Raw genomic sequence first — 25,968 nt, 5'->3', positions numbered from 1 at the left:
TCCAATCCATTGACACCCAACTCACTTTGATAGAGCTTCGTATAATATTCCTTAAAAGTCTCATTAATCAGTTTCGGATCACAAGTCACCTGACCATTCTCATTTTTGATAGAAGTGATAGATCTTTCTGATTGTTGTTGTCTCAATCTATAGGCAAGCCAATGGTCGCATTTTTCACCATATTCAAAATATGAACATTTCAATTTGAACAAATCCTTCTCAGACCTTATTTTCAAAGTCTCATTCAATTCTCTCTGTAGCTCCCTCAATCTTCTCTTTTTCTCCATGTTCACAGAGTCATTTATCAACTCCTTTGAAAGTTACTACTACTTTGTTCCAAATCCATACTTTTGTTCACCATACATTTCCTCCTGCTGCTGGACAAACCCAGAATTAAGCCCCGCATTGTACATTTAAATGCCTCCCATACTGTCCCAACAGCAATACCATCTGTCCTGTTTTCCACAACAAAATGATCAGCCTCAGATCTGATTTTTTCCACAATCTTTTCATCTTGAAGAATTGAGGTGTTCATTCTCCAACAAAATGATCTAGGAGTACTAAAGTGTAAATCTACGTTCATAAACACAGGTGCATGGTCAGTGACAGCAATACAACCAATCTCACAGCTTTTCAAATTCAGGGTTGCTGAACCAGCAGTGAAAAACATATCTATACGAGAATGTGAACCATGAGAGCTAGAATACAACTTATATTCTCTCAAATCATCATGAAGCAATCTCCAACAGTCTTCTAATGCAAATTCAGAAATAAGTTAGCTAAAGGTACAAAAAGTCGGGTCTCTCCTGAAAGCAGTATTAGGTCCACTGCGATCTTTGACATTATCAATAACCAAATTAAAGTCACCTCCCAGATTAACATTCTGACATGCCAAATCCTGTAACATTTGAGCAACTGTTCCAAAAAATGTGCCGTCATCCACTGAAGGGGCATAAACATTGCAAAAAATATACTGAACTCCCTGAACTTCCACCAAGAGCGCGATGACCCTACCCTCTTTATCAGTGCGAGATTTCAAGACCTTAATCGGGGAATTCTTCCGGATCAAAATAGCAATCCCCCTACTCCTGGATGAATAGCACGAGACAAAAAAATTCCCCAATCCAACCTTTGCGCAGCATATTAGCATCCTCTAACAGTAAATGGGTCTCTTGGAGAAAATGTACATCACTGTGCATATCTATCAAACAATTAAAAATCGTTTGCCTTTTGAGCGGATTATTTAGACCATTGATGTTCTACGAGGAAACAGACAACTGGTCACTCCTCTCAGACGGCATTGCAAGGAAAAAGAGAAGACAACAAAAAACCAAACAAAAAAATCTGTACTTATAAAAATCAAAAACCCACCCCCACCCCCACCTACAGAAGTGTGAATCCAACATCAACAAGAACCAACAAACCCCAAGCCACCCCCGATACCCCTCCCAATCACATATAGATATCCCAACCAGAAAACACCAAAGGCAATAGAACCATATAGACTCTAAGGAACCTAACAATAACACATAACCTTAATGACAATTAAAAGCATCCCTAAGATTAAGGACCACCTATCCCCCCAAAGAAATAAACATAAAGAAAGGAAAAGAAGAAAAGATCTACAAGAACTGTAACATAAAAATATAATGCAGCAGCACATATAACTTGTAAGCATTTTACAAATCTACATTTCCATCTAAGTTCAGCCTTGTAACATAGCATGTTAGAATTTGAATTGTAAACCCACAGTCACAGCAACAGAAGAGTGTCTCGGGTGTAGCCAAGTAGACTGCAAAATGAATGTCTTCACCCCCAATATGTGGTGCCTTGTATTCTGAAACCCAAACTCAGCGAAACACATATTCAAATATCGCAATTCCCGTTCAAGAAAAGTAAGATCTCGCTAAAATTCTCTGCAGTCCATAGAGCCTAGCCCACTAGGACAAATACCCAAATTATAAATGTCATTATACTCTTTATTATACTCTTTATGTTTGGGTTATGATTGGGCAGATGCTGGATTGAGAAGGGGCTTGGCGCTGTTGTAAATGGCGACGTCACCTTTCACTTAATGTATCACTGTGATCATTCCCATATATGCAGCAAACACTTCTCTAATTGCAAACACAATTGTTGTTTTGCCCATATGACTCCCTCCGCCCCCGAACACATGGAGCAGGAAGTGTCTCAGGTCAGCAGTGCCTGTGAGTTGCAAACGCATATGTTTCCCTCCTGCGTTTGGTCGCTATTCCAATGAGTAAATGGTGCTTGGTAGTCACTGTTTTCCCTTTATCAGACCCAGGCCAGTCCGAGAGCAATTATAAGTTCATTCTGACATACGGCACTGAACACCCCCACATCCAAGACACACACTCCACCCGCTCCACCCTCTGCACACGACCGCCCAGCCCCCGCCGGCCCACGACACCCCCACCGCGAGAACACCGGTCCGGGCGTGGCCCCACACAGTCCAAAGCAGGCACCCAACACCCCCGACCAGCAGCAAAGGCATAGCACAGGCCACCCCCAAGCCCCAGAGCTAAGAAACCAAGGCGCACAGGGGCGGCCCACACCACCCCCCGCCGCCAGCCAGGGGGCGCCAGACGCCCACTCCAAACCCTCCAAGTCCATACAAGGCCACACACCCAGCCCGATGCCCACGGCGCAAACGTGCCACAAGCCAGCGGAAGCCAAACGGCCACACTCAGAGAACAAAGCAAACAAAGCACGCACCTCAAACGCGAGGATGCCCACATACCTTGGAATCCGTCGGCTGCATTAGGCGGCCCAATCTTCTAGACGAGATCCGCCGATTCGAGCAACTGCAGCACAACCACTTGCAGGTAGGAGGAGGGAGAGCCTGAGCTTGATACGCATCTGGTCCAACGCCATTCCTGACCCGCAACGAAGAGGAGCGCTACATATCACATGGTGCCAACGTGCCAAAGCGCAGGTCCTTTACTCTACCTCCTCACAATACGAAGCAGCATCATCATGGAAGAATGAACAGACAAATAGCATTGAATGCAGGTGAATTCAAAGCCTGCAACTGTAACTATCATCCGGTGCCATTTTCTTGCACACAACCCAATGTTAAAAAAAAAAAAACATATAAACAAAAACGTCTTTTTCAAAGGGGGAAAAAGGCAGTATTATTAACCATTGTCAATTTAATCAGCAATTGAGGTGGATTTATTCCGAAGAGCCTCAAGCCAAGACAATGCTTCTTTTGGGTCAGAAGTTATTTTCTCACCCTCAGGCAACATCACAGTCAATGAATTATATTTGTTCAAAAAGACCTTCACCTTCAGGGATTTCGCCATGTCTTTCCCTCCCTTAAAGCTTTTCCTAACCACCATGATCTCTTTAGGGTAATCAGGAAACACAAAAATAGCTTTTTCTTTGTAATAGATAGACCCTTTTGATCTAGCAGCAAGTAGCGGACCTTCCTTTTTCCTAGCCAAGACAAAAACCACCATTATATGTCTAGGCCTGGACCCCGGCTGTTTACCAATCCTATATATATATGATCAATATCCTCTTCCTGAATAGACAGCAGGCCAAAGCAGTCCTTAAAGATCCCAGTAACTACTGAAATCAGGGTCTCAGCTCCAGGGTCTTCCTCCACTCCAACCAGTCTGACATTTCTCTCCCGTAGTTTGAAATCCATTTCCAATCTCCGGTCTTTTTCAACATGAAGATCCTTCTTCAAACTGTTATAGGCCCCGTAGCTCCCTGCCATCTCTGAGGTCATTGAGTGTGATTTTCTTTCCAATTCCTCCACTCTGCCATCCAAATGGCACACCTTAGGGTTCAATTCAGCCAAGGGAGTCTTAACCTCCACCATATGCAGGGACACCTGCTTCAGGAGTGTACAGATGTCCTGGCTGCTAACATCATCCTCTTCCGTCTCCATCAATTGTTTCTGCTTCTTTGGAGTGGGCTTTTCTGGTTCATGAATTTTCTTTTTTAGAATTAATTATCAATCTTGAAATAGCTTCAGGGAGGGGACCACGAGCTGCGGGTTCAAGCTGCTGTCACCTTGGCCAACATTCCGGAACCAACACAGCTCTTTCTTTTCCTTTCTGTCTTTGTCTTTTTCCGTGCATTCCTTTTTCCTGGCTCTCCTTTCAACTGTCACTCCCAAGGGTTCTCTTTCTTCCCCCAGGTGAGTTCAGTCCGTGTCTCTGTTGGTTGGCAGAGGAGACCTGCCATCGTCCTCCAGCCTCAAGGTTCCATGTGTCCCCCAGGGTGGGGAACATGGTACAGTCCGGTAAGCCAGTCTGTGTAAAACACATAGGGCCTCATTACGACCCAGGCGGTAAGTTACCGCCTGGGCCGTGACTTTACCACCATGGCGTAAACTACGTTTACGCCATGGTGGTTGGCGGACTTACTGCCCCATTCCGAGGTTGGCGGGGCGGTAAGTCCCCAATCCCCATTTACCCTTCCCCATTCCCATTTTTGCCCCATAGGGCATAATGGGAGTGGGGAAGGCGTTAATTACGCCACCGTAAATTACGGTGGCGTAATTAACTCCATGGTCCCTTAGCGCCATGGATTTTAACACCTGCTAAAAGCAGGTGTTAAATCCGCCATGGCGCTAAGGGACCTCGTACTCAGGCGGTAAGGGCCGGCGCTGTTTACGGCGCCGTAAACCCCTAAAGAGCTTTAAACAAACTCCTAATGTGTCTTGTCTTTATTTATTTGTATAATTCTCATATATGCATCGTCCCCTAGCTAACAGGGCCCATGAGGGGTGTTACATAAAGCTTTTCATTTTGAACTATTGGCAATCTGAACAAGATGTCTGCAGGTGCCGCAACTCACTGAGCTATAGCCATATCTCAACAGCTTCTGACGTGCAACCTTGGCACCGTGAAGTACAGCTCTCCCTTATGAGCCAGTGTAGAGATAACAGAGTACAGAGCCGGGCAAGAATAGATTTTATGAGCGTTCGAATGCCGAATGGGATATATAACTAACAGCCCCCGGGGGCCCAGGGGCCCGCAATCGCTGCTTTGCGCTCCCATCATGTCACCGACTTCAGTCGCAGCGTGAAGATGCGAATAACTCGCTTTCATTATTCCCAGAACTCGATAACGTATTATCTGAAAAGAGCGAAGGGGGGGGCAATGACCTGCCCCCTTCTGTCCAGAGCCAGATTCCTCCGGAGTGGGTGGGGCAGGGGAGGGGTCCGGCTGCACAGGAATATATGCCGGCTGGTGGTCTCTTAATGACCCACCATCGACCCCGCATTCACACTCCCAGTCGGGCATTTGCCCACCCGTCCAGCAGTGCACACCCAGGCGCCCGTCCATTGGACCATCCTGTGCCGCACCCCCTCCTACTGCATATGGTTTGGGTGTCTGACGTGCGTCCAGGAGGAGGACTGGACGCCCTCCACGCCCCCACCGCCCTCCCACCACAGCCCCGCACCCTGCCCTGGGGCCCGCAGAGCGCGTGTGTGTGTGGAGGTGAATTAACTTGTTGGCACCGCCTTCCCTCCCCGCTTCTCCCCCGTGCCTCTTACCTGACATCGAAGTGCCGGGGCTCTGGGAAGGACGCATCGGCCTCTGGCGAGAAGTGACTGGACTCTGGGAGAAGTCACCGGACTGGGCGATGATATGCTGAACTCGCGCAGGGAGATACGGCCTTAGTGAAGGAGGCACTGGACTCTCTGAGCAAGTAACCTATTGCGTGGCAAGTTACCCCACTCCGAAAGTAACTACCGGACTCCGGAAAGACATTATCATACCCCTTTGGTAATATACCGGACTCCGTGGGAAAGTAACTGGACTGTATCCTTCCCTATGTGGAAGTTTGCAAACTTAGTGTAAGAGCGATCATACTACTGGAAGAAGTTACTCCAGAGAGAAGTTATCAAACTACTGGGAGGATACGTTCCTGGGCTTTGATGAGAAGTTACTGGACTCCCGAAAGAAGTTACCAGACGGGGGAGAATTTATCAGAATACAAGGAGAAGCTACTGGGCTTTGGTGAGAAGCTAACAGACTCTGGGCAGATATTAGGTTACCCCAGAGAGAAATTGCTGGACTCAGGTGAGAAGTTCCTGAACTGTGGTTGAATTCACCAGACCCCAAGATCAAGTAACCGGACAACGCACACCGACTTCGGAGCAGGGACATGTCAGCCATGGAGCTACCACCCTCCGGGGTGTGTGCAGCCCCCCAGTGCTTCAGTATAGCTGTTGATGAGAATAACGTGATACCCGGGGCACTAAAGCTCATCAAGAAACTCAGACCAGAGTGGGACCTTCGGCGTGTCAAGACCAAGGTACATCCAAGATTAGCTATACTTCTTCTCTCTCTAGGTGAGCTTATCTTCAACTCCTATTCTCTATAGCTGATGTTATCTATAACCCACAATAACCAGGGCAATCTATAACTCCCTTTGCACCTCAGCGTATCTATTAACCAGTGTACCTGAGGTTATCTGCAACTCTCTCCTATTTACCTGAAACTCTCACCTCTTTATTTGGTTGCCTCTAGTTGCTCTCTGTTACTGAGATTACAGCTGGTTAAGGAGAAAACTCTTCCATAGTCTAGCGTCCTGTAATACACACATTTGGAGCATGTTGTTTAGTGTAACGTTGAAACGCTCAGTGAGACCTTTTGTCTGAGGGTGAAAACCAGGGGAGTTGCTAGGTCTGGAAAAGACCCGGGGCTACGCTGATGTCGGAACTGTTGGGACTGGGGGCTAGCTAGTCTTTTGGCTGTAGCTCCTGAGATTCTATCCGGGGCTACAACCAAAAGATCAGGGGCTATAGCCCCCTTAGCCCCCCCCCTAGCAACGCCCCTGGTGAAAACTAGTGATGATGTGATGTGTAAGAGTCTAAACATCAGGCATCTGAGACCACATCTGAAAAGAATATTACCACGCTGAAGACAGTCAAAACAACATGAACTACACAGAACTCTGTCATATATATTGACCAAAAGGTACTGCTTACAACTGGCAAAACAATAGCGTGGGAGGTCATTGAACTGCCCCGCCCCCTTTTAAAGAGGAGTACTTGGCACTTGGAGCAAAATAACTTACCTTTAGAGACACACAAAGATAAGGCGATAGGTCGTGTGAAGTGCACTAATTTTATACAAAGGAGTTCAAGGGATTATTTCATTTCCACATTGAACACATGCCAAAACTACAATGACATCCAGTAGAAAACGTCAATAAGATACTGGTAGAATATCTGTGCACAAATACATTCCTCGCAGAGCATGCCTTCGATAGATTCAGCTTGCATATACATTTTGCACACACACATAAAGATACTTTATCACTCAACTATCTCACTACACACATCAAGAAACACAATCTATGTACACCACTTTAAACATTATAGTGTGTAGATTCATTAAGGTCTTTTCAATTTATAGACTAGGTTATTTTATTTGATTTCATTATAGCTTTCTTAGGTCAACATGTTTCGGCGAGAACAGTAATAATTCAGACCATGTCTTCTTCAGGATCATTAAGTGCACATAGATAACATTTCTTCCGATACACGTCTGTAAGAATTACAAAGATGTATTAAATGTAACTTAAATCTGAACTATGCAACAAAATATTGAGACATTTGTAAAATTGCTAATGCAATTAACAACAGCTACCCTGTTCAGATTGATATAGGGAACTGATCTTAGCCACAGCTTGATTTAATTTAAGAAGCCATTGTAAATGAAAGTGTATGTAAAAATAAAGGTGAATTAGAAACTCTCTTCATTAAAAGCAGAAATAGCCCTAAGAGGAAAACGTACTCTCATATCATTAAAATGGTAGTTTATAATCTGAATACAAATTTAAGGTCAAACAGAGATTGAAGGAGATATAGAAAGCAATGCACTAGGAGACCTGTGCATGCGTCAGGGGGCCTAGTATTACTATGACAATAAGGGTCAGGCCTATAAAATAACCAGGTCATAAGAGTAAAAGAATGGGCCTGATGCTCTGAATGCACACTGCTGGGAATACACCAGCTTAATATCTGTATAGGGAGATCTAGGAGAAGCAAAGCTGGCTCCCAGAACCCAAGAGTAGAAATGGAGCTACAGTACAGAGGCACGAATAAAGGGGGGTGCGCTAGGGCACCCGGCATCCTGTAGTGTGGCAGAGAATGATTCCCTGTCCAGGCCAGGTGCTGGAATGAAGATAACGGTGCAGTAACTGGAGACACTGCAAGGCAAGAGGCCATCACTGGAGCGGGGGATTAGTGGTTCAGCTGAAGGCTGGTGGGAAGACACCTGTGATGAGTTCCAGATGGAAGGGTGTCCAGGCCGGTACTCACTGTAGCAAAGAGGCGCCATACATGCAGCACGAGTGGCATGGCATCCGAATCAGGGCACCATTCTTGCTCCTTAAATGTGGTGACAGAACCATGCATGCGGAACTCATGGGGCAGTACTGATGCCAGAGAGGCACCGCCACATCGGAGAGGTGCCACACAATCTGCTAAACCTCCCCAGAGACCCAGAAGTGGCATTTCAGGATCTACCAGCGGGCTGAGGCTGTGACCATAGCAACCAGAGGTGGTGGGACCTTTAAGAAAAATAGAATAGAGCACCCAAACACGTGGACAGGGGGGGCACTATTATGGACCATTATGAGAGGATGACTAAGGGTCAAGCACACAAAGACTAGTCCTACAATGAGGAAGGGGATGGAGAAAAAGCATGTCTAAATGTAGTGTGTGCCTCCTATGCATCCTGTTAAAATTCCATGAATATAGTGTAGTGATGCATCAGAATACTGAGAGAAAAGAGGTGGGTACATTAACTGATAAGAGAGGTAAATCTGCCAACAGTGTAACATCAGAAGGGAGGAAAGATGCTGGGGAAAGCTGGAAAAGAAATATTACTGGAAGTATAATTCTAGCAGGAAGCAATACAACAGACACAGATGACAATAATATACATTATTGTCATCTGTGTCTCTTGTATTGTTTTATGTTGATACCATTTTTTATCTTGTTGATGTGATATTGTATTGAGTTATGACTCGCTTTGTGACTCTATGGGTTTTTTAAATTATGTTTTTGTGATATGTGAATTAATAAATTGAATTAGTTTGGAAATCTATATGTTTTAGGATTACTATGTCAATTTTTTCAGGACTATTAGTATTGAGAGGGCCAGGGCCCCATCACCTTCTTTAAGAGAGCTGTTTTGGAATTTAGAGTATCTATCTCTATTCAATCATTTTATTCAGACCTTTAGTGTGTGTCTGCAGGATAAAGATCCACTTTTATGTCTGATCCGAACATTGTCTTCGTCTGTAGGAGGTGAAACGACGCCAACCTTTGAAAATGCAGACTTTTTCACATACATTGTCCATTGTAGAATAAAAAATGGAATACTTTGTCAAATTAAAGAATGAGATGGCAGACAATACACAGTTTTGATTCAGCAGAGGAATGAGTGCAAAAAGGAGAGGGAGGAGATGGTGGCAGGTGGCAACTACGGCATTTCAGCGCTTTGGGGCATTGAGGGGGCAAAAGTGAAGCTGGTAAATGGGTAAAGTGAATGAGGGAGGCAAAAAGCGATTGATAAGACCACAGCAGACATCTCTGGGTTCTAGATTATGATAGATGGGGCTACGAGGGCCTGGAAAACAATGCAGAGGCTCTTTTCTGGCAGCAGCAGAATGGTTCTTGTGTGTGATTAGTGCCCCAATAGGACTCACTTTCAGAAAAGCACATTGTGATATTGGGGGTGGTGCACAGAACCTCGAATGATACATGCTTCACCAAAGAATTAAAAGCACACTTAGGTAACGTTCAACTCAGTACAGACATGTTTTAAAGTAATATGCATATTTTAATTACATGATACATTTATTGTTGTATATATAACACACTGCACTTCACAGCAATTATACAATACTCAAACTGCACCTTGCACTATTCACACTTCACTCAATAATAATCAAACTGGACTCCCATGTTGGTCAAATGGCACTCAGCAGAGTTCTGGATTGAGCCTGGATCTAATGGTACTCACAGTGCACTCACAGCACCCCAGAGCGCTCAACTTGTATCCTGCATCTTTTAAAATGCAGACCACAAACGGGTGAATCCTGTAAGTATTATTCACACTGCCCGTAAGAGCACTCCCAAACCACCCCACGGCACTCACAGTCCACCTATATAGGCCCTCCTGCTGCACCACAGAGAGCTCAAGTGCCATCCTGCAGGTGCTCTCTTTTTGTCCTTTATGACCGCTGCCCTGTTTCTCTGAGAAAAGTGTCACTCCTTGAGCAGGTGTGTAAATATTTCAAGGCTCCCATTTTTCCCCCAGTGTAGTCTAACTGCAATCAAAGGTGGTACCCTGGCCACCAGCATCACACTTACTACAGGTTACGCGCGTCATCCCTCTCAAAGAACGAAGGTGAAAAGCTGCAAGGGACTGTGTGGTGTGGAGATGTTGGGGTTCTAGTGGAAATTAGGGTCTGCAGTTCCGGCCCTTGGGATGGAAATCTGAGGTCAACCTAGCGGATCTGGCTGACTCCACGCCCCAGTTGTTTGTGCCCCTCATGTCTTGTGTTAAGCAACTGCCTGGGCATACAGTAATGGCAAATACAGAACACACTTGTGATAGATGGGCGTATTCACAATATGGCACACTTGTGTAAAATAGGCACTAAATTGAAAAAGGCTTAGTGGCCATCTTTGTCTGTTCTTTTCAATGTTCCCAGTCCTAAAATATGACTCAATTATGTATAGCATTGTATGTATGAGTACAAACCACACAACGGATATCTAAGCGCTGGGGAACAAGGGAGGGTGGGCCCAATAACATCTCTGAAACCCATCCTAATCCTTCATAACATCTCTAAAACCCAGCCTAATCCTTCAGACCATCTATGAAGATCCAGCCTAATCCTTCATACCATCTCTGACACCCAGCCTAATCCTTCACACCATCTCTGACACCCAGCCTAATTCTTCATAACATCTCTGCAACCCAGCCTAATTCTTCATAACATCTCTAAAACCCAGCCTAACCCTTCATACATCTCGGAGACCCAGCCTAATCCTTCAGACCATCTCTAAACATCCAGCCTAATCCATCATACCATCTCTGAGACCCAGCCTAATCCTTCAGACCATCTCAGAAGACCCAGCCTAATGCTTCTTACCATCTCTGAGACCCAGCCTAATCCATCATAACATCTCTGAGACCCAGCCTAATCCTTCATAACATCTCTGAAGACCAGCCTAATCCTTCATAACATCTCTGTGACCCAGCCTAATCCTTCATAACATCTCTGTGACCCAGCCTAATCCTTCATAACATCTCCGTGACCCAGCCTAATCCTTCATAACATCTCTGTGACCCAGCCTAATCCTTCATAACATATCTGTGACCCAGCCTAATCCTTCATAACATCTCTGAAACCCATCCTAATCCTTCATAACATCTCTAAAACCCAGCCTAATCCTTCAGACCATCTATGAAGATCCAGCCTAATCCTTCATACCATCTCTGACACCCAGCCTAATCCTTCACACCATCTCTGACACCCAGCCTAATTCTTCATAACATCTCTGCAACCCAGCCTAATTCTTCAAAACATCTCTAAAACCCAGCCTAACCCTTCATACATCTCGGAGACCCAGCCTAATCCTTCAGACCATCTCTAAACATCCAGCCTAATCCATCATACCATCTCTGAGACCCAGCCTAATCCTTCAGACCATCTCAGAAGACCCAGCCTAATGCTTCTTACCATCTCTGAGACCCAGCCTAATCCATCATAACATCTCTGAGACCCAGCCTAATCCTTCATAACATCTCTGAAGACCAGCCTAATCCTTCATAACATCTCTGTGACCCAGCCTAATCCTTCATAACATCTCTGTGACCCAGCCTAATCCTTCATAACATCTCTGTGACCCAGCCTAATCCTTCATAACATCTCTGTGACCCAGCCTAATCCTTCATAACATCTCTGTGACCCAGCCTAATCCTTCATAATTGTATGGGTGTACTCCAATGGTGCACCAGGCACCGCAATAAATGCAGTAGTCGATGAGACTCCAGATTCAGAAAGCCATTTTTATTGCATTCAAAATGCCCATTATGTTGACATTTGTTTCGGCCTTACTAAAGCCTTTTTCAAAACTGGGCTATATTAACAGCAAGATCTCCTAAAGATTAAATCACCACATTAACCTGACAGTCACCAATATCAATATATAGAGTGACAGATGTCAACCAAATGGGATAACAGAAAACAACAGCCCACCATTGGAGTACCCCCAAACAGTTTTGATCTTGTCTAAGGATTCGGCATACCGAAGGGTACCCAGAAAGAGCGACGGGCAATTTGAGACTATTTAAATTGGAATTTTAAATAATAACGTTTATGTTTTGTGGCACATATACCCAGGTTTTTCAGAACATTGTAATCCTTCATAACATCTCTGAGATCCAGCCTAAGTCCTGTGGCTACAAACAGTCTTCCGTGAGCACGATATGCAGATGACGTGATGGTCCCCCCTCAGCCTCCTTCCGAGCACAACAACTTTAAAAAATGTGCTCACTCATTTATTATGTATATCCTTCAGAGTGGATCTCTCTAGATCATGGATCACAGTGGATCTCTCTAGACCATGGATCACAGTGGATCTCTCTAGGCCACGGATCACACCTGGCCGTACATTATCTGCCTTTCAAATTAAAACTAAACCTGGCCCATTATAATAGGGTGAATGCTCACTTCAAATTTCCCCTGAATGAAGTCCTTATAGGTTTAAACATTCATAAGGCCACTTATTTATGAATGCCTCTATGTCCACAGCCCCTCACATTTAACCCTTAGGTCTGAACTTTCTCATGAACCAAGAATCATGCAGTCTAAACATGTATCTTGGATCGTCTGGTAATTTCTAGAGTGCAAACAAAGACCAGAAGAGGCCTCAAGGTGCTTATAGGAGACGGGTGAGGACAATTCTGGAACAGGAATTAAAACAGATGAGACTTTAGGTTCTTCCGAAATTGGAGATAACTGGAGCATTGCAGAGCACCATTGGCGAAGAGTTCCAGAGCGAGGGAGCTGGTACGGTAAAAGATCTTCCTCCAGCCAACAAAGACTGACTAGACGATCAATGAGATCTACTCAGATTGTAAGTAGTGAGCCTAGACCGTAGAAACTTTACCCGGCTCCTGATAGGAAACCAATGCAGTTTACGCAGAAATCCCCGAGAGTGCGACTGGCTGGTGGCACCCAAGGCAAGACGGGCAGCTGCATTTAGAAGAATCTGAAGGCGTTGTAACAAACCATCAGGTTGACCCAGATAGATGCAGTTAAAATAGTAATCAGACGAGGTAACAATTTTAGCCTTGGATTCTGGCGGGAGGAAGGGTAAAATCCTGTTTAGCACTTTCAGTTTGGCAAAGCCAGATTAGCAGACAGCAGACATTTGAACCTCTCTGGAGCCACTGCCATACGTTTAATACCCAAACCTTTTACTTTCAGGGCAGGCCCTGGACAAAGGCCCAGAGAGTTCGGCCAATAATCAGTGGTCCACGAGTTCCCCAGAGTGGTAGGTCCGACCACAAGGACTTCAGGTTTGTCCCTGTTGAGTTTGAGCTGTGTTTGGTCATCTAGCCTCCTAGTGCAGCAAGATAGTTTTTCAGTTTAGAGGGAGGATCTGAGGCAGGAGCATTAAGACGGAAGAGGATCTGCGTGTCATCAGCATACAAGTAAAAATGTACCCCATGGTAGCAATCAAGTCCGCCAAGGATTGTATATATAAATTAAACAGAAGGGGAGAAAGAACAGAGCCCTGAGTGACTCCATAGTTCAGTGCCATGGAAAAGATTTAAAAGGAGGGAGAAAAACTGTTTGTAGCCGGTCTTTCAGAAAAGAGGAAAACCACTGAAGTGGAGTGCCTGATACTCCAGCCCTCTGCAGACATTGGAGAAGATTCTGATGGTCAACATATCAAAAGCACCTGAGAGGTCATGGAGAATGAAAGCCCCCACCTCCTCTCCACGGTCTTGAAGCAAGGCAATATCGTACATGAGAGCAACCATCCCAGAATTAGTACCCACGTAGGGATGAACACCTGATTGAAAAGGATGAAGTAGCTGATTGGATTCCAAAAAATCTGAGAATTGAGGAGTCACAATTGACTCCATCAGTTTCAGTTTCATAAGAGTTGGGAGTAGCGATATAGAACGGTAGTTCTCCACTACTGCTGGGCCCAAATGTGCCTTCGTTAGTAAAGGAGAAATAACTGCATGTTTAAGAGACTCAGGAATAAGTCCTGCTGAGAAAGAGTGTTGCAGCGCAGCAGCAAATAGTGAAATAGACGGGTCCGAAACAGCTTGAATAATGCGAAGGGGAATTGAATCAGTCGGAGAAGCAGATCTGAGTTTCGGCAGAGCTATGAGGACCATACTGTTGGTCACAGTGCTGAGTAGGAAAGCAATGGTTTGTTTCTCCTTGTTTTCAGAAATTAAGGAATAGAAGTCTAAAAGGTCTAGTCTTTCCATACCAATCAATTTCCAGATATTGTTCATTTTGATCTCTAAAGAAAGAAGTAATATGATCTTCTGTTGTGCTAGAATTCCATTAGCCAGTGGATTTAGTAAGTCAGTCAATATGTTTATTCTGATCTAATAATAATCCAGCAAACAGACAAAGTTACAAAACACATTGCATGACAAAATTGACCATTGAGTCTTACTCACAATATGCGGTGTCCAATTCTATAAAAAACAGGATATTAAAACCATTACTTCATTAAAATAGAGATGGACAACAAAAATAACAGCCAATTCATAATATCCAATATATAATCAATGGTTTAAGGTGCGTAGTGCATAACCCCAGGATTAATCCATTCGTAGAAGTACCAGAAAAAGGAGAGAGCATCAAAATATGGCAGATTCATGTTATCATGTACACAATCAATCGCTCAAAGTACACAATTAATTATCCTCGAATGTAATCAATCTTTTTAGGTTACATGGGCTAAAATCCATATTCTTTGGTACATCGCTCTTTTCAAAAAGGATAAAAGCGCCCACGCTGTCAACACAGAGGCCGCAGCCAGGAGAAACAGCATTGCCAGCCTGTAGGAACGAATATTGACTGACCTATGGACCGGCAGTAGCGCGGACTGTCTAAGAGTATTGTATGCTGCGCAGAACAATAGGAGGTGGTTCAGGTCCTCTATCTGCCCCACACGCCGGGCATCCTGATATATCAGAGTACCCAATCCATTTAGATGTTGTTCCCCTCAGCTGTAGACAATCGAATCTGGTACGCGTGATCAACCAACGGTCTCCCCTTTTTGTACCCTAGACCAGATAGGGCTGGATCTTCATCACCCTACTGATTACCATGTACTCTGTCCGAGTTGGTTGCAAATTCGCTGAAATCCCCTTTTTCCTTTATATTCGGACCCGAAATGAGTTTGTAGGATCTCAGTTAGCGGATGGTCAGCAGGTTATCAGGAGGGGAAAGAACCTGAATATTACTCTGGGACAGGGCCTCGTCTATAAAGACCAGCCATGAGATTTTATTCCAATTGTCCCTTGACATTAACGTCCTAATAATAAAATGACATAGGGTAGCATGTTTGTTTGCCCAAAGATGGAGCCGAAAAGTCATCCGGCCAAGGCCCATTGGTCCTCCCAGAAATCCATTCCTAGCTCACTATGAATAGAAATACAGGGAGCTGATCCCGGGAGTCCCAATAACCTTAGAAAAAACATATTCTCCTTAACCTGACTCTCAGGAGGTTTAGAGAAGCTCCATAATGGTGCTCCATACAAAGTCACGGCCATGGCCTGTGCTTTCTAGACTTTTAACACTGCATCAAGTGGTTGAACCTGGCAACGGGACAGAAAGCGCGAAATCCCACCTACTTGTTGGCTTAACTTCACTGATTGTTTTTTGATATGGGCATTGCCCGTAACTGTCTCTGAGAATCTTACCCCCGAATAATCAACTTCCTTGACTCTCGGGATTATCTCCCTGTCACAGATCATTGGGCGCATCTTCGCCGTCCTCTTTCTTCCCACACATCCCATTACTGCTGATTTCGTAGTATTTATGTTGAGCCTCAAATTTTGCATAAAGTCTGGATAAGAAGAAATCAAGATCTGGGGGGCCCTGGCTATTGACACAGTGTCATCTGCGTAAGCCAGGACAGGAAAAGGCCTGCCCCCCAGATACGGATAATCGGGCCCCCGTATCCACCAGTGCCTTTAAAAGCCCATTGATGTACATAGTGAAAAGAATTGGGGCCAAACACAGCCTTGGTGCACCCCACATCCCACCTTGAAGCACATAGTGCACTGTCCCCCAGTACCACTGTGCACACAGGCCTGGTTCTCACTGTGAAGTTCTTGTAACAGCTAAGATTGCAGTTGGGCACCCCATGGACCCGAGTACGGCTCACAGTTTCCATCTATCTACTTTGTCGAAAGCCATGCTCAGGTCCATATAAGCAAGGTACACCCCATCCCCCCTACAAAAAACAGGGTTGGAAACAACTAAATACAGATTTAAACTCTGCTCCATAGTTCCCATGCTGGGGCGAAAGCCAAACTGTATATCAGTGAGAACCACCTTCTCCGATAATCGGGATTCAATGTGCCCCAGCAGTGCCCTCCCAAAGATTTTAAATGAGGTATCAAGCAGGGAAATGGGTCTGTAAGAGGTGGCACTAGCAAGGTCCCCTTTCTTAAAAAGGGGAAAGAGAACGTCCGATTTCCACGAAGACGGGAAAGAACCCGTGTCCACACAGGCATTAAACGCTATTGTCAGCAATGGGGCCCAAAGGTCCAACAGATCCGAAGGGATTGCGTTAGGACTCAGGAGCTCGGTTACGGGCCTGTTGAACAATGGTCCGAGAAACATCCCCCAGCCTGAAATGCAATGGGGCACAGCATCTCCCAAGCCTTTTCACTGGTACACCTCCTCCAAACAAATTGCCACAATACCCCAACCAAGCTGCCTCTTCCACATGCGTACCTCTAGGCCCCTCCAATACATTATGGATAGGGCCCCCATTCACAAATTCCCAGAAAGCTTTTTGATCATTACGCCTTGATGCTTCTAGGAAACCTTCCCACGCGTCCTCTTCAAGTTTGCCTTTCCTTCACTTCTGCGCCAGGCGATAAATTGCTCTAGCAAAGGCGCTTTCCCCCCTCAAAGTAGCTGGGGATTTCAAAACCCTCAAGAGCGCTTTCTTTGCAGAGGTACAGGACTCATCAAACCACCCACTTTTATGGGACTTTGAATTCCCAGTACGCTGTACTGTATTCCTGCTATGCTGTACCGTAAAACCCTTGGTCATTGCCCCCAGTAACTTTGTGAACTGTTCTACTATCTGCCCTGTGTTTCCATTAGAATCTAGGATGCCATGGATGTGGGATATATTGTCTGCCAGAGTGACTATGTGTAGGTTAGAGTCCCGGATTCTCTCCCACTTGATTCTCCTGTTGAAGACATCCTCTGTTTTTAGCATATGATGGGGCCCCTAGGGGCCCCTCGCGTATGGAAACCAAGCACATATCACCACACACGAACTGATACACCAGACACAAGGTTCAATTCCCAAAATCTAGGGTTTATTGCAAAGCAAATAGTCTCAGTTGGCCAACTGGGTCTCACGTCCCGCAACGTGTGTCTCCAGACCCCGAGGGACGCAAGAGAGCGAGCATTCTACAACCGTTACATATATACAAAACGAAAACCTTATTATCAGAAATTACATATTCAATACCGCTCATAATGTGCTTCCTTTGAAATTGATTTGATGATTGATAATTGTGACGAATATGACACCTTCAGACATTCATTTAGCAACAGTTTGCAATTTGCGGACTTGCAGAAGCGATTCTTTGTTTTAGGGAACATACTGCCCTTGTTCTTTCAAGCAAGCTGCGTGCAGGGGAGAGACACATTCCAGGCCTCTTTTAGTTTCTATTCGTGTGCTAGGGGTCAACTCGCTCTACAGGGCTCAGTGAAGGGGGGTCGTAAAAGAGAGCATAATTCTAGCCATTAGGAGACCGGGCATTACTGTCTGGGTTGCCTGCGTTGTGTTTCAACATGTATCTTGTGGCCTTGCTCTATTGCATGAGGAACAACGGAATAGAATACGCTTACAGCAAAGCAGTTTGAACAGAAAGCAAGAAGCGAAAATTAATCAAAATGGCGAATTCTATTCCTACAAAATGGACGCTGTCTGGTCATTCTCATGAGTCTGTACTACCGATGCTGAATACATGATGTGGTTGGTTTTCGGCCAACAAAATACATCGCCTATGCTATGGGAGGGTAATTTCTAGACTCACAAACCCTCCTCTTGGCCGTAAGCCAAACGCATCATCCAAACATTGCATCCTCTTCTGACCAAGTATCTGATTCTGAACTTTGCATACTACTATAATCGTCATCATTGTCATCAATATTGATTGACATGAATTCTTTCACTGTCTTCATTTCATCATTCATTTGAGTATCCAACCCAGGAGTTTGTTTTTTTGTGTTACTTTATGTACGCACTCCTCACTTACTTCAGAGCAAATTATTGGTAAACAGTGTATGCAACAACAACATGTCATAAATATTCCTAGCACTGCTACTAGGATTGCAAATAGTTTCCATCAACATGAGCGCAATATTTCCAAAAACCAGGAGCTTATGTTTAATTCCCAACTACCTTCTGGGGATGGAGGTCGGAGCTCAAAACGTGCAACTTTTGTATCACTTCAAAAATCGTAGGCGATGAGTTACTTACAAATACGCAACACGATGATCCCACGATTTTGCAAACTCACCCACGATCAGCCAAAATGATGTCAAGAGCCATCCTATTTTGGAGTGTCAACTATCTAATCCCTTTTTCCTCCAATGTCATGTTGTATAATATCAATGAATTAAGATGAGGAACATTTTCAGTCGACACTTGTAAGGGTAGACCTCAGCGCCCTTATTAGAGCAATAAGTTTGTCGCATGAACAGAGTAACAGCGGAGTAATAATGGTTCCTCTATTCCATTTTAAAAGGCAGTAATATGAGTATAGTTACACCTCTTGCATTCATGCGCCAAAAATAATAATTCAACTCAGTAGGATTGTAATTATGAAGTGGTATATTTGTGAACGAGTGCCCTATTGGGATATGTCAAGTCAAGAAATTACATTGGCGAATGCTATTGGAGTGTGCCCGTAAGCATCACTTAGTTGATGAATCAACAGATATGACACAGGGCTTATGCGAGGGTTGAACATTCCTGTAATAGACACAAATAAGCTATTACATCGTGTTCATCAGAATAAAGTACAGCCTGCAGTGTAGTGGCTGAGAGTGCCATATGGGCTACGGATGATAAATGTTATTTATCATATCTTACCGCTGTGGTCATTTCAACCGGACCATATAAATCTGTCTGTGTTCATGTGCGGATCCAAAATGGTGGCCTATATTGTTGTGGTTACGGTCTCCCGGACGACCGTGTTGGTCCTAGCTTGGTTTCCATTATGGGCGTCATCTTTTGGGCAGAAACCGCTAAATGTTTACTGGCATCACTAATATGACCCCATATGTTAAGGTGTACCTGTCGAAGTACATATTCTTTGTAATGAATTATATATTCGAGCTTGTTGCTGTACTCCAATTACATTAAATACATACACACAGTTCATTGCGAATTATGATACGTATTATGTGGATAAAGGCTTGGTATAGCCTTTATCCACATAATATTTGTTAGTTATGTGAACATTCTTTTAATAATATGAAACCAATTGAGACTTAAATCTTTTAGATTTATAGCCGCTATTCCAAGGAATTATACTCGATTGTTATCTCCTCAAAGTACATTATCTCCAATTAAGCCAGTTAGTTAATTAAAGAGGTAGATACGCTATATATTGAGCTACAAGGTGGTTTATATCATGTGGTTTACATAATTATCGATATTTCCCATAACTCATTTATAAGCATTGGAACTTATTGTAATTATAAGAAAGAGGACATCTCATTGTCAGAGTTGAGGCCTCTTTCTACTGTCCGAAAGCGACATATTAGTTTTGATTCCTCTTGTCTCAATTTCAATTCTTGGTCTCCTCCTCTAGGTCCCAGGATTACTTTTTTTAGTCCCAAGAATCTAATGTCTTGTTTACTGCTTAGTTGATGATTCTTTTGCCAGTGAGATGCCAGTGGTAGGTTGGCATTTGACTTCCAATACTTGACATGTGTTCCTGGATTCTTATTCGCATTTCTCGAATAGTACTTCCAATATACATCTTTTTCCATTGGCAGATTATTGCATAAATTACAAATTTAATTTTGCAGTTAATGAAGTCCGTGATTGTATGCTTGGTGCCCAATGAATCTACAAACACTTCTGTATTGTCCATTGCATACTGACACATAGAACATGAACGGCATTTCCTAAATACTTTTGGTAACTGCGGTAGCCAGGAGATAGTTTCTGCACATTTTTCTTCTGGTAACAATGAGGGACTCAGGATATTCTTTAAAGTTCTTGCTCTTTTGAATGTCACTGTTGGACTGTCTTCAATGAAATCTTTAATGTGAGGATCTAATTTCAAAATGTCCCAATTCTTTTTTAAGATCTTTCTTACGTCGCATTATTAGCACAATATGTTGTGATGAATATTATTCGTTCAGGATGGCCGCTGGTTTGTTTTCTGCTAATAAGTGTAGTTTCTCTGTTTAGTTTGTTTACTTGTTCTCGTGCTTTTGTAATAGTTTTCCTGGCATACCCTCTGGCTAAAAAACGGTTTGAGAGCAACTTGCATTCTTCATCAAAGGTTTCTTTTGCCGAACAGTTCCTTCGAGCTTGTATGAATTCCCCTTTCGGGATGTTTTTAATTACTGAATTGTAATGGCAACTTGTCGCAAACAAGGTCGAATTTGCCTCTGTTTCTTTCCTGTAGGGTTTAGTCATCAATTGATTATCCTCTATGTAGATCGTAAGATCCAAATAGTGGACCTCTAATGTGCTGGAGGTTCCAGTGAATTGTATTCCAAACAGGTTCTGATTAGCTCTTTGTCTGAATGCTTGGAGTTGGTCTTCAGTTCCCTTCCAGATGAGAAAAAACATCTATGTACCGATTCCATAGAACAACACGTTGAATAATATTTAAGTTGTCCCATTTATCGTTTTCTCTAATATTCTGGGCAGTTGTCTTTATATTATAGGAGTTTATTGCTTGGCCCAAAATGGTATAAATGATTTTGCTATGTCCTCCACAATTAATCCTCCCTCCTCGTCTCGTCGTGGTCTTGATCTAGGTAGTTTGGCTATGTCGGCTGTTTTTAAAAGAAACACCCCTGAAAACAGAATCCACAAACAACAAGTGCCTCCCCAATTTCTAGGCAACCATGGATAAGCTTTTTCTCCACATATGAAATAGACAGGGTCATCTATATACACTGGTTCTTCCTCTCTCTCAAGGATTGCAATGTTCATACACCGGGTGTATGTCCCTACTGAATAGGAGCCTTTTTTCTTTAAACAAAATGGAACAGAGTGTGGACTGTAATTTACTGCATAGGAGGGGGGCACTGTATCTTTATTTCCTTCTAGGTTCGTATGAAACGTGATTACAGATGATTTATATGGCACATATAATCTATCTTGTGGTGTGACTGCTGGTCTTATTAATCTTGCTTTGCGAAATATAGAGCAACCTACAGGTTTCATTACCACCTCCTCGAATTCATCCATATTTGTTTTATCTAATTGACCCGTTTCACTCTTATTCCATTTCCCACAGTAAAATGCACTTAAGGATGCATAACATGCAGAACTCAATGGCAATGGCTGCACATATCAACCTATTGCCTTACCACCATGCTGCGTTAAGTGAGCACACACCCAACAATCGTTTTTTCTCAGAATTGAGTGTGTCATATTCATTATCAAGAGTAATGTATTATTCCCATATCCTTCCCTGTGTCTCTCTTCCATTGGGGACAAAGTATAGGAAATTACGTGGACCGGGCCTTCAGTGGCAGAAATATTTCTAATAGGTAAGAACACTTCTAATGGGTGCATTTCTTCTAAATACCGTAGTACCAATACTGTAATTATCGGTGCTAATATACTCATAACACACATGACTATTGTTAAGATCAGCATACAATTTTGTCGGCAATATTTTTTCTGTAACCTTACAGGCTCTACTGTTAACTCATTATCAGCAGTGGTGCAGGAGGGGGCAAAAGCTGGTGCAGGCATTTTTTTTCTCTCGTGGTCCTTCTCCGCCAACAATGTTCGTCGTGAATATCTCTTACCGTTGCACTTGTTCGAACATTAACAAGTTCAGGAATGTCAACAAAAGTGTTTTGCCAGTTCTCACAACCTGGATTGCTATACATTGGGCAAGATTTATCGTGCTTCTGCACATTGCTCTAAGAACTCCAGAGCGGTTATCAATTGCCTTCGTACCATATGAGCCCCTCTTGTCTGTGAGGGGTGATCTACACATGGATTTTCAAAGATAGCACCGGGGGAGCCGCGTTCTTGAGCTGTCGGATTTACACAACTCCCACGCCTCCCTCCCCTAGGACTCCGATTCCAGCTTCATCCGTGATGGGAAACAGAGGCAACAAAGATCAATAAAACGAAGATTTGATCACTCCTTGTTTTGAGGCTGTAAATTATACCGCCTTGCTCCTGGTACTGTGTGATCAATGAATAATGCGGGTGCACTTCCAGACTCAGGCTCAGAGTCAGCCTGCGGCACAACGATAAGTGGTGGGCGCCAAAGTGTCAATGCAGGCTTTGTGTTAGCCAGCATTGATGCAGATTCTGCTGGGCAACGTTGGGGCACTCTTAGCCTTTTCTCCTTTATAGCAATCTTTCCAAGCTTTATTTCAGGATCAGACAAATTTTGCGGCAAAGAACTGGCAACAATTTCCTTAGTTTCAGAAGCAGCTGCCTCTCTCTGGTCGTCTGGATCGGGCAGTTCTTTCAAGGACGATGGGACTTTCTTCGTATGCGTGGCATGTATCCATGCCTTCCTACCGTCCACACGGACTGTTGTTTGTGTTGCCAAAAGTACCTGGTAGGGTCCACGCCATCTGGGTGCAAGCGATGATTTCCTCTCGAAATCTTTCACCAGGATCCAGTCGACTTGGCTGCAGAGAATGCCCGGTACCAGTGTATCTGATGGGAAGAGCCTCCTGCACCTGCTGATGAATCAAACGCAATTTTCGTATTAACAGGTTACAGTACGTACTAAGCAGAGGGTACTCGATTTCATTTAATCGCCTCGGCTGTGGCGCACACCAAACATTTGCAGGTCTCCCCATTACAATTTCATACGGGGAGAGCCCAGTCCTTGCCTGCACAGATGTGCGCATGCACAACTGCCCAGTCCTAGTCTCTGCCATACTCCCGCAGCCTTGGACAGACCATTACTTGATCTCGTTCACCCTAGAGGCAACCCCAGCACAAGCTAACAGCATAGCTCGAGCTGTCTAATCCCGAAATAAAAAAAACATCACCCCCGAAAACTTGATCCCGCTAATCACACCAACCTTGAATGCCATCCCGGTTCATACAGATCCATTCACGATGGTAGACATCTATAATAAAATCATGCTCTCATCCCTTGATGCCATAGCCCCTTTAAAGCTAAAAAATAGCAAGCCCCGGAAACACATCAACTCCTGGTTTTCGCCTCATCTTAAAGCCCTCAGGCAGGAAAAGCGACGCTATGAAAAAATCTGGCGAGCTTACCCCTCAGAAAATAACAAAAAAAACTTGAGCAGTCTAGCTTCCCAATATAAAAAAGAAATTATATTGGCCAAACAAACGTCTTATAGTACGCAAATCTGACAAGCTAAATCTAACACTAGAGAGCTTTTCACAATACTTAAAGAGGTTGAATCCCCGATCCAAGTGCCCGACTCATGTATCAAAGATAAAAACTGGTGCACGGGCATACAAAATGCCCTAGCGAACAAAATCTCCTCCCTTAAGACTAAGATAAGCATTAAAAAAGAAACTCTGCTCTCCTCTACTAACCCGAGTACCGCCACCCATAAAAAGGCTCACCTGACTCAATCACCCCCCCCAGCGCACAGCCCCCCCTTTAACTTCCATAAAGTATCCACCAAAGAGGTAGAAAATACTATTCTCACCCCCAAACCTTCAAATTGCCACGGAGACCTATGCCCCGCTCAACTGATTGAGGATGCAGCCCGTGATCTCGCACCATTTATTACCAAACTAATAAATGTGTCTTTCACATCAGGCACCGTACCTAATAATTTAAAACAGTCCTGGGTCCTCCCTCTGCTTATAAAAACGAATTTAGACCCATCCACTCCAACTAACTACCGCCCCATCACCACAGTACCGTTCCTTCTTAAAATCATCGACAAAATAGCATACCACCAGATCCAACATTACCTTGAGCACTTCCATCTCCTAGGCGTCCGACAATCGGGCTTCAGGCCACAGCATGGAACCGAAACTGCACTTATAGATCTCAAGGTACAGATAGACAAGCTGAGAGACCAGGGTAAGACAGCACTATTGCTACTCCTCGATCTCTCTGCGGCCTCCGATCTGGTCGACCATTAGATCTTGTGCAACCACCTGCAAAAAGCTGCCCACTTCTCTCAAGAAGCAACCAACTGGATCCAATCCTTCCTCAATAACCGCACGATGAGAGTCTTCTCATTGTCAGCAGCAGCCGACCCTACACCTATCACTTGCGGCGTGCCTCAAGGATCTTGCGTCTCCCCTACACTTTATAACATTTTCACGAAGCCCCTTTTCGATGATCTAGACTATTTGGGTATGACCTACACTAATTACGCCGATGATACCCAGATCCTCATCCCATTGTCGGGGGATTACGACAAGGATTTGGCCTTAGTTAATAAAGTGTACCTCATCATCCAGGCATGGATAGCCTCACACGGTCTATGCCTGAATGATGACAAGACGGAACTCCTTATTCTAGGCTCTACACACTACCTCAACAAACTGGGCCACAAATACTCATCGTTCATAATTGACGATAACAAGATCAAAGTAGCTAAGGAGGTTAAAACCCTCGGCTTCTATCTAGATTCCACCCTTACCTTCAACAAACAAGTGAATGCAATGGCCTCCGCCACCTCCTACACTTACAAACTCATTAGGGCAGCCAAACCCTTTCTCTCCCCCACCAATTGTACCACCATGGCCAGGGCGCTGATCCTGTCAAAGTTGGACTACTGCAACGCTCTATATGTAGGTTGTAACAAATATATCTCAAATAAAATCCAAATCCTCCAAAATAATGCCCTTAGAGCGGCCCTCAGTATCCCGAAGAAAGCCTATATCTCAGATTCCAGAAGATCTGTCAACTGGCTATCCACCAAGGACAAGATATTCCTTAAATCGGTATCTCTGATTCATAAATGCCTCCACCAAGCAGCCCCGCAATACCTCATCGCCAGATTTACTAGACCCATCCTCTCTCGCCCCTCGAGAACGGCCAATTCCAACCTTCTTCTGGTGCCCAGGTTCAAACGTACAATGTCTGGAGGTAATAGCTTCCCAGTAAAAGCAGCGCAATTCTGGAACTCCCTTCCCCCTACCCTACCACCAGTTCAGAGCCAGGACTATCCACTGGCTCAAATCTCTCGACTCACAATGACCTTCCGATGCCCAGATGCGCCACTACCATGTGGCTCCTTACCTCATTGAATGTAAATATGTATATAGTACAGCCTACAGTGTTTATGCCCTACCCTTCCTATTTGGCGTGATACGTCCCGCACTGTAACCGCAGCTGGACCTCACCCTACTGTATGTAACTAAGTTTTGCAACCCTCTTGCTGCCTTTGCGCCTGGCTACCCCTGGGTTTGGTGCGCATTATAAATAAATAAATACAAATACAAATACAAATAACGCTAGGGGCAATGCATCTGTCCAACGT

General features: G+C 44.2%; 1 protein-coding gene across 1 annotated transcript in view; it reads left to right on the top strand.

Moving 5' to 3' along the window:
• The first annotated feature begins 5,437 nt into the window (after positions 1-5,437).
• Positions 5,438-25,968, top strand: part of ETNK2 (ethanolamine kinase 2) — a 174,411-nt gene continuing 153,880 nt past the window's right edge. Inside the window, exon 1 of the mRNA XM_069633105.1 lies at positions 5,438-6,300. Coding sequence (XP_069489206.1) covers positions 6,151-6,300 — 150 coding nt within the window. The 5' untranslated portion in view covers positions 5,438-6,150. The remainder of the gene's footprint in view (positions 6,301-25,968) is intronic.

Source organism: Ambystoma mexicanum, chromosome 13 (assembly GCF_040938575.1).
Source record: "Ambystoma mexicanum isolate Mex_15411 chromosome 13, UKY_AmexF1_1, whole genome shotgun sequence".
In the NCBI taxonomy this organism is placed as follows: Eukaryota; Metazoa; Chordata; class Amphibia; order Caudata; family Ambystomatidae; genus Ambystoma; species Ambystoma mexicanum.
The sequence above is the reverse complement of the archived record's forward strand: the minus strand, read 5'-3'. Positions and strand labels throughout refer to the sequence as shown.